Below are 9,655 nucleotides of genomic sequence, written 5' to 3' on the forward strand. Positions count from 1 at the left end.
TTCCCACAGCTGCTTGGCACTCTCCTGTAGGACTAGAATTCTGGACTTGTCTGGGAACAAAAGGAGATTGGTTAAAGCCTCTTACAAGTGTGGTACTCAGAGCTGAGCATTACAGGGTTTGACTGGGTGGGCAGCACTCATGGGGGAGAATGTTAATTGGCTTTACAAATTTCAAAGGGTTTGGCTAATGTGAAATTGTAGTAAATTGTGGGAAACGAGTGATTGCATGTGTGGCTGCATGTACATCCCAGACAGTGGCACTAGTGGCAAATGTACATTGTTTTAATTATTGTGAACCCTGAAAATGTCCAGTTACTTTGCATATATACTTAAAATTAAAAAACAAAAAACTGTTGAATAGTCATATGTGGTTTGTGTTCTCAATCCTGGCTGGTGGTGGATCTCAGTTGGTGTACTAAAGTTAGGAACACCTATAGAGAAAGTATAAGTGTTATTTTGTTTCTGTATTTAGTTCTCTGTATGGGTAACCACCATGCTGGCATAGCTGGTACTACATTGTACAATTGATCGGTCAGGTGACACCAGATTTGTTTTTTTCAAACTAAATCAACATGAGAGCAAGCTGGGCAATCTTGACTTTCGATTTTGTAATAAGAAATCACTTGTGCTCACTAACAGATTAATGCTGTCCTTAGAACCTCTCTAGGACACTGAAAGTTTAATGCCTTGTAATGCAATAAAGTATATGAATTCACATCTAGGTTGTGAGGGGAGGACATATTGTTTTCACGCATTTTCTTATAAAGTTGTACATTAATGTTTAATTCTACACTGGAATAAAAATGATTTGGGGTCAGTGTCTATACATTTTTCTACAGTTTACTCTTTTGGTATTCCATAACCTATATATAATTATTATATTATATATATATATATATCTAATATATATATTTATATTATATGTATATTATATATAGATTTAAGGAGTGGCCTCAATTTCAGTTATCTTAAAAAGTAGATTCAAATTCTTTGTTATGATTATTATTTAATAGTGTTTGCAATTGTTTTAAATGGTTCTGCTGCTCCAATACAGAGTTATGAGTTTTCTGTAAATCTGCTTTTACATGGTTTTGAACTTGTCTGGAGAATCCTAAGTATTGGCACCTGAACAGTGGTCCTGTTAAATAATGTGACATTGTGACCTTTATACTCTGCCAGCCTTACCTACTCTACGTTTATATAGCTGGAGCTGATAGAGTTGAAAGATCACATTGATGAATGGAATGAGGAAGGCATTTCAGACCTGACACTTAGGCTATTCCAGACAAGCTCAAAGCCAGGTAAAGTCAGATTTACAGAAAATGAATACCTCAATATTGGAACAGCAGATCCCAGAAAAGCAGTGATTGCAAAAACCATATAATAGGTATATAAAATAATATTTGAAGGTACTAACTCTTTAATCAGTCCTTTGGTTATGCTTGTACTCATTTCACAAAGGCCTGTAGTACAACATTTCTTTTTAAAAAATGTCCTCCAATACTGCCAGTACACTGCATTCTATAAGAGTTAAAAGAGCTCTGCACAATCATGTTTATTATTGCATAATACCAACTGGAAGGTGCCAGACTTTACATGGGGCAGGTACACTGGTTCTGTGATAAAGCTTACTAAATCAGGAGTTGCAATTCTTTTACCTGACTGGTATTACTGCCCTCCTCCCAGTCTTTCTGCATTAGCTTGATCTACCTGTTCAGCTCGTCTGTAAGCAATACTCCACCTACTGTGTTCTCCCCATAGCTTCACATGCTGCCAACTGTCTTTTAGATTTTTACAATCAACTTCCAGGTCATCATTCATCTGAATGAAACACAGTTGTAAGTCTTGGATATGGAGGCCCCTACCAGCCAAGCGCCCACTATCAGCCCTAAGTCATTCAGATCAGGTATTGCAAATTACTTATACAGGAATACTATTTGCATAACAAAATATTCAGTCATGTGGTAGGCAGTCCATTTATACAAAAGTACATGCTGCACATGGCAGGTGCTTCAATTTTTTGTCTCACCCCTATACCTTTTTATCTGTTCATTTTCTTAAGCCTGCATCACACCTAGCAAGTCTTCTGATCCCACTTGATTTGCTTTGCTCTGGCTTACAGGTATCATCACAAATGATGCAAAAAGCCTTGCTGAGGTACAGTAAGTTCTGCCTTAAGCAGAACAAAAATTGTACACCACAAAATGGAGAGTGCTTTCATAACAAAACATAATAAATACAAAGCAAACATTTTCAGAATTTGATACAAAGCAGAAAACAAGTGCATCGTGGATCTATAATGATTTTAAAGAGATTTAGCTGTTTTATTTAAGGTGATAGTGACAATAGATTTATGGAATTTGTGTTGTTTATTAGAAAAATATATCAATGTTTTTATATATATAAAGCTAGTGATATATATATCACTAGCTTTCAAGACTTTAAAAGCCTCTTGTACATCATATTTTGAAGGAAACACAAAGCCAAACTTCCATAACAGAACCTACTCAGAAGTATAATTCACTGCTCTGTCCCACAATTAAGTTGTTTTGTGGGAGTTTTATACCATTATAATTACTTCCTCTCTAAAAATTGGCCTTTGCTTCAAAATAGGTCCTCAATTACACAGCAAGATGGCTCTTGACACTTACCTACAGAACTGTTCCCGTAGTTTCTCACTCTGTAAGGAGTAAAGGGTTCCCTATTTGAACCTCACTATCCAGTTTCATACAGTTTACGCAGAATCAATCCCAATCACTTTACAGTGTTGCCCAAGAGGGAAATTACCCACCCCCGTGGGTCATTTGTACTATAAATACAATTAAATATAATGTTTTTAAGCTGTGAGTCATAGACTGCACGTTTATCTACAGACTCTTTACTGCTTGTCCTTAATATATTACATTGCTTGCCAACCAGATTATCCAGTCAATAGATATGCTTTAAATGTAACACTATGGAAATTATAAGATATTAGTGTTATTCTAAAACTTTAATTAATATAACTGTATTTGTATGTCTTAAATATTTGATGTCAGAGCAGGAAAACAACAATATTATGCTTCACAAAGATATATGCAATAAACCTTTCAAATCTGCTGTCAGCCACACTATGACTGAAACTGATTTGACATAAAGATGGACTAAATACATTATTGAACACTTTTATTTCTTCACAATTTAATCTGTTAATGCTATTTTTGGTGGTGGGCTCAGAAGTTTTGGAAGTCCAGTAAGTGAGATGTATTTTAATTGTATAAGGACAATTATTATTGTGGCAGATTAGTTTTTTTTACCAACAATCTACAATGCATTTATAGGCTTGTGATCACAGATAACTGGTATAACCAGATCCCTTACCTTTATTCTATTACCTGATGTAATCCTGGAACCTCTAATGTAGGTGGTAAACAAAATGGTTGACACAAGACACAGCCTTGTTTTACCCTTATGAATGGAGGGCCTGTGGGGTGTGCTAGAGAAGTAAGTGTCTGTAAAAATCAAAGTCACTTGCCTCTATGGCCTAGTACTTCTGTTTGCTTACATAAGGTTTTACCCCATCCTTTTCAGTCCTTATATGTAGACATATAGGGCTTAGTGATCCGTTTCAGTTTTCACAAACCCAGGGTAACAAAAAATATGGCCATATTCTTTTCCTCACTCATCAACACAAGAGCCTATGATAAGCTTCCTGTAAACTCACTTTGAAATTTGATTTAATATTCCTGTACGGTCTTTTTCTGCTGCTGTTGATGTTTTTGATCATTGTATTTATATTAATCCTGTAAATCAGTAGGTGTTCAGTATATAATGATTAAAAATTAAAGGTTAGTTTATTTTTGTCATAGTGAAAGCATAGTGAAGCAAAGATAAAGATTGTAAAGTCCAGAGTAAAGCATGTTAAAAAACAAACAGTGGTAAACTATGGTATATGCATATTAAAAACTGCAAACTAAACACACAGATGTAATTGTAAACTTTTATAAGGTGTCAGATGTGTCTTTAGATTTAAGATTTATAACAAAGTATTTTTGATTAATGTTTCAAACTGTATATAATAATGATATACAGATTGTATATATATATATATATATATATATATATATATATATATATACACATAATATATTGGTATCAGAATGATAGGTAGCAATACAATGGGCATGGCTTGATAGGAACACACTGCTAGAGGTATGAATTAAATCTTCATCATGTGATAGGGTTATTTGGGAAGCAGGGCCAGAGCAACAATCAGTGTGTGGGGGGAGTAGTTATAGAGAGAGTTTGTGGTTTGAAAGACTGCCTGATAGTTATTATTTATTTAACAAACAGAGCCCAGTCTTATTGGACTTGAGCTGGATTTGAACTCTGACCTCCCAGGGTGAAAGTCAGAGGCTAGGGAATTAACCTGCAAAGCTAAGTTTTCCTTCCTTACAGTCATTTTATAAATATGCATGCTTGTCTTGTGAATAAAAGTGACTGTTTTCCCTGTGCTCGATGACTCCTGTAGAATAGATTCTGTTTCTAAGTTTATTTCTGTCAAGAGCTTTTTTTATTAAACCCTGCCTTGCCTGCTTAAATAAATCATCTGGGAGGTAATCAGCAGTCCAGGTTTTACCATTTCTCAGAAACACCTCTGTGTGCTCCATTTCGTGTGTTGTTGTTTCTGCACATATTCTCCTTTGAGAATTCGGTGTGCATTTTAAATTCAAAGTTCATTTAATAGTCAGTGCCTGTTTATCCCCATTCTGTTTACTAAACTTGGCCTCACCGTTAAATTTAATGAAAAGTGACGCTTAGCCATTCTAAAATATGCAATTTATTATAATCAGAGAAATGTGGATTTTCCAGGGTCATGTAAATCAGGGACAAACGTTCCCCAAAAGCAACCACTTTTAAAGTACATTGACAGTCGAATCTGAGTTGAACTTCACAAACATTGCAATCGTATCTTTTTTTTAATAATTATTAAAGTGACGTGTAAATAACAACTCTGTCTCTTTAAGTCTCAGAGGGGCGTATGCATGTCCCTCCAACTCTACCTCCTAGCAAATAATATAATGGCAACACCTTAGATACCAAAGAGCCACTCAGGAGAAGCTACTACCCAGTTTTCCTCCAATCAGCGGACTTCTAGTTCTCTGTAATACAGTCTCTTTTTGCCAACTGCCAGGGACACAGTGATGGAACACACCTCTACTACAACCAACTTTCTCTGTATCCATCCGCATGGTCCCCGTTGCCTGTAGAATACGTGATTTTAAAGTTACCATCGAAACAAAAAACGTACAAATCAATTACATGTTTTCGTTGTGTTTTGATAAAATGTGTGATAATTGCGTTCCGGTGCGACTTGTTACTGTGACATTTTAACAAAAATAGGGAACTATGTTACTGAGTGTCAATAATAAATATCAGAGTACTCGAAACTTGATAATATAATATATATATATATATATATATATATATATATATATATATATATATATATATATATCAAAGAGCTATAGAATTATTTTAATATTAAGGGGCAGGTGCACATACATTTTACAACTGTAATTTTAAACTCATCAAATGTGGGCTTTAACCTTTTTTATGATTGACATTTTCCACAGGCAATTAAACGTAGAAGACTATTTTTTTCAACGCGTCATTTTGACCTTATAACCAATCATTATGTCCGCAAGGCGGGCTAATGGTGGTAGTGACGCAAGTCTGACGTTTCTATAAATCGAGAGTCAATGACTGACTGACAGCCACCGCCAATGAAAAGAGAGGATTCCCTCGGTTGCGACAGCTGACTAAATGAAATTGACCAATGGTCAGGAGGCGGAGGTGGCGCTCTGTATGTTTTGACCTTTGAAGACCGCATCACCGCCCTGCTCGTGCCCGTGGCGGAGGAAAACTATAAAAAGTGAGCAGCTGACAGCTGATGTGACAGCGTTGTAAAAGCTCTCAGGCAGTGGGGAGTGAAGAAGCTTGTGGAAGAAAACAAAAATCAAACTTAAATAAACTAAACAAACAAAAAATAAGCATTCACACAGAGTGGAATGCATTTTTAACGTATAAATATAAAGAAGTACTTATAAACCTTATCACATTTTTTTTTTTCTATTTGCACTACGTCAAAACAGCTGCTGTGAGTTTAAAAATACTCTGAAACAAGTAAGTATAAATGTATTTTTTTGTTATTTATTTGTTGCGTTCGAGCTTTGCCAGGAGTAAATTGAGTTAACTGATATAATTCTTACGAAATATGAGAGAAATTAAGGTAATTATTATTTTAAACTACGTCACACTGTTAAACTGGACTAGGTCGTAAAATAAGGGTTTACTCTAAATTAAAACGTGTTCCTTTATAATTATAATATAAGATGCATGCTGACATTTTGACTTTGACCTCGAAGTTGGAAATTGGAACCGTTGTCGCTTTGTATTTCATGATAAAATTGCCTTTCAAGGTTAAATGTGTTTTCTTTCTTAATTCGCACCGGTAAGAACTGTGTTAGTGTTTTCGCGAAAACAAATTTTGAGGTAGCTACGTGTCCCTCATGAAATATCAAAGGTTATACTTATGAACTGCGTAAGCATAACAAGCTTTATAGTTAAGCATTAATGTAATTTATATTTGGAATATTTATATGTTGTGCAAAGGTCCTAGCTGCATTGTTGTGTGGTGTATGATGAGCTTCAACTGAATTTTCATACGCTAAAATGGCTCTTTACCCAGCAGCTGTGAGTTTGTGATAAGAAATTTAATGAATCAACCATTTTGTTATGTAACATTCATTGAAACTGAAAGCAGTTTCGCGATCAGATGAATTTCAATTATTGATTGTATCTTGTTTGTGTGATTAACTTTAAATGCAATTATTCCTTTGGGATGTAAGACTTTGGGCTGGCAAGTTATGTTGCCATATGGTTAATTAAAAACTGGGTCTGGCATTATTCCGCAGTGTAAGGTCCCGAAGCTGTTAATATAGACAATGTTTGTTTTCAGAGTTGCATAATTAATTTTTAATGTATTGATTTGTGTGCTATAGTAGGCACAACTTCGGGTTAGCTTTATTATTTTTTTTTATTTTTTTATTTAGGTAGAAATATACTGTAGTTTTGCCCTTGTCTCGGTATTCTATTGATCCACGCCCACTGCTGATCCAGCAGCTTAAATGTGATTTTACCGCACTGGCTTGGAAAATTTACAATATTGCTTTGGACCCGGTTTACAAATAAATGATGTGCTTCCATTTGAAGGAAGTTTGAGCTAGATGGTAATGGTCATATATAATATAGCGGTGGCTTACGTTATATGCTTCTAAACGTCCGCAAACGTTTGGAAATCAGAACTGAACTATCTTCTATGTAAATATACCTAACATTGTAGTGCATGTGTGATGCCAAAAGTTTTGTCCTTTGTGGACTCCATTTAAATTTGGGAAGGGGATAGGGAATAATTGCAATCGCAACATCTGTTATTGGACAGTAATAACTCTAAGCAGAACAAGCTACACTGAAGCAGCATTGTTTTCGTTAGGCCATATTTGGGGTGATAGACCCAAATTATGAAAACAATGTTTATATTTGGTTGTGGAAAACCCTGTCATCAGGGACCCATATCAATTTGTATGCAGTCCTTAATCCTGAGTTTTAAACTGTTAATCATTGTTTTTTAAATATTGGTATTTAAGTAAGTTTTACAGAATCTCCATTGTATGTATTTTAACTACCTTAATCACCCATTGTATTTGTCAACATTAGAGCTATTTATAGACTTGAAAGCCATGTCCTTATTTGTTTTTTTGTTTTGTTTTTGTTTTTCCTTAAAGGAACAGGATCACTTGCCTGAGAAATAAATCTACAACCAGCAATTTAAGACGTTGTAGATCTGCCTGGGGTGAACAGAACACTGCCTTCTGGAGTTTTTTGCAACACTCAACCTTGTAACCCTTTGCTGAAGCAGCTATGCAGCTTGAAATCCAAGTAGCACTCAACTTTATAATTTCTTATTTGTATAATAAACTTCCCCGGAGGCGTGTTAACATTTTTGGTGAAGAGTTAGAAAGACAACTAAAGAAGAAATATGAGGGACATTGGTATCCGGATAAGCCATACAAAGGATCAGGTTTCAGATGTATACATGTAGGGGACAAAGTGGATCCAGTAGTGGAACAAGCCGCCAAAGAAAGTGGGTTGGACATTAATGATGTTCGTAACAACTTGCCACAGGATCTCAGTGTGTGGATAGATCCTTTTGAGGTGTCTTATCAAATTGGAGAAAAGGGACCTGTCAAGGTGCTTTATGTGGATGATAACAATGAAAATGTTTCTGAATTGGACCGAGAGATCAAGAACAGCTTTAACCCTGAGGCGCAGGTGTTTATGCCAATCAGTGACCCAGTAGGGGGCTCACCAGTTTCCAGCTCTCCCTCGCCTCCTTTTGGCCACTCCGCTGCTGTAAGTCCCACCTTCATGCCCCGCTCAAATCAGCCTTTAACCTTCACCACTGCCACTTTTGCTGCCACCAAGTTTGGTTCTACCAAAATGAAAAATAGCGGCCGCAGCAATAAAGTTGCACGCACTTCCCCCACCAACCTCGGCTTGAATGTGAATAGCCTCTTGAAGCAGAAAGCCATTTCAACATCAATGCACTCTCTTTATGGGCTTGGCCTGGGAAGCCAGCAGCAGCAGCAGCAGCAGCAGCAGCAGAATTCTGCCCTTTCCCCCAATGCCAAGGAATTTGTTTTCCCGAACATCCAGGGACAGGGTAATGGCAGTTCAATGTTCCCAGGTGATAACCCCCTTAACCTCAGCCCTCTCCAATATAGTAATGCATTTGACATGTTTGCAAATTATGGCGGTCTCAATGAGAAGTCTTTCATGGATGGCTTAAATTTCAGCTTGAACAACATGCAGTATTCTAACCAGCAGTTCCAGCCTGTTATGGCTAAGACATCCCCCCCCCCCCCCCCCCCCCCCCCCCCCCCCCCCCCCCCTCCAAAAAAAAAAAATTAAATAGCCCTATTTTGTACAAGTTTTAAGCGCATGAGCCCAAGGGTGTGGGTTTTTTTTTTTTTGGTGCCCCCTTGAGAATTTATTTTGTTTTTACAAAAGCTTGTAGTACAAACATGTCCAAGCTTGGTTACCTAAATGCAACATGCATCAGTTTTCTTTTGCCAACCAAGCACAAACTTATTTTATACTGACCTATATGTTTTAAATACTCCTAAAACAGAAGTTATGGCCTCTTGCAGTATTTAAGGTTTAGCAGGACATGGTAAGGTTTAGCAGGACCTGGATATATATAATATATATAATATATATATATATATCTATATATCTATATTTATATATATATATTATATATTATATATATCATCTACACACACAAGACCCTAAAAGTGGGTTTCTTGGTCTTTTTTCTAATTGTATAATTTAATTTAGTACAAAGTTTGTAAAATTTCAGAGTATATATTGTTTCTACGACATGGTATTGCATTTATATCTTTTTACTACTTCAGTGATCTGTGATGGCTGCAGCAGCTTTACGTTATATATTTTTGTTTTTTTTTATGAATTGTAAAATAAATCCATCTTTAAAACATCAACTATTCTAAAAGATTGTGTACAGAATATTCCCTAGTTGTGGAATTTAAAG

General features: G+C 36.0%; 1 protein-coding gene across 1 annotated transcript; it reads left to right on the top strand.

Annotated features, from left to right (window-relative positions):
* Positions 1 to 5,942: 5,942 nt before the first annotated feature.
* Positions 5,943 to 9,273, top strand: LOC121296509 (protein Tob1-like). The gene is made up of 2 exons (XM_041222155.1): positions 5,943 to 6,165; positions 7,827 to 9,273. Exon 2 carries the CDS (start codon positions 7,963 to 7,965, stop codon positions 9,010 to 9,012), a length of 1,050 nt encoding a protein of 349 aa, XP_041078089.1. The 5' UTR covers positions 5,943 to 6,165; positions 7,827 to 7,962; the 3' UTR covers positions 9,013 to 9,273.
* The last annotated feature ends 382 nt before the right edge of the window (positions 9,274 to 9,655 follow it).

Source organism: Polyodon spathula, chromosome 21 (assembly GCF_017654505.1).
Source record: "Polyodon spathula isolate WHYD16114869_AA chromosome 21, ASM1765450v1, whole genome shotgun sequence".
NCBI classification, from domain to species: Eukaryota; Metazoa; Chordata; class Actinopteri; order Acipenseriformes; family Polyodontidae; genus Polyodon; species Polyodon spathula.

Coding starts and splice junctions, on each gene's coding strand:
- LOC121296509 (XM_041222155.1), top strand. CDS start 7,963: ATGCAGCTTGAAATCCAAGTAGCACTCAACTTTATAATTTCTTATTTG.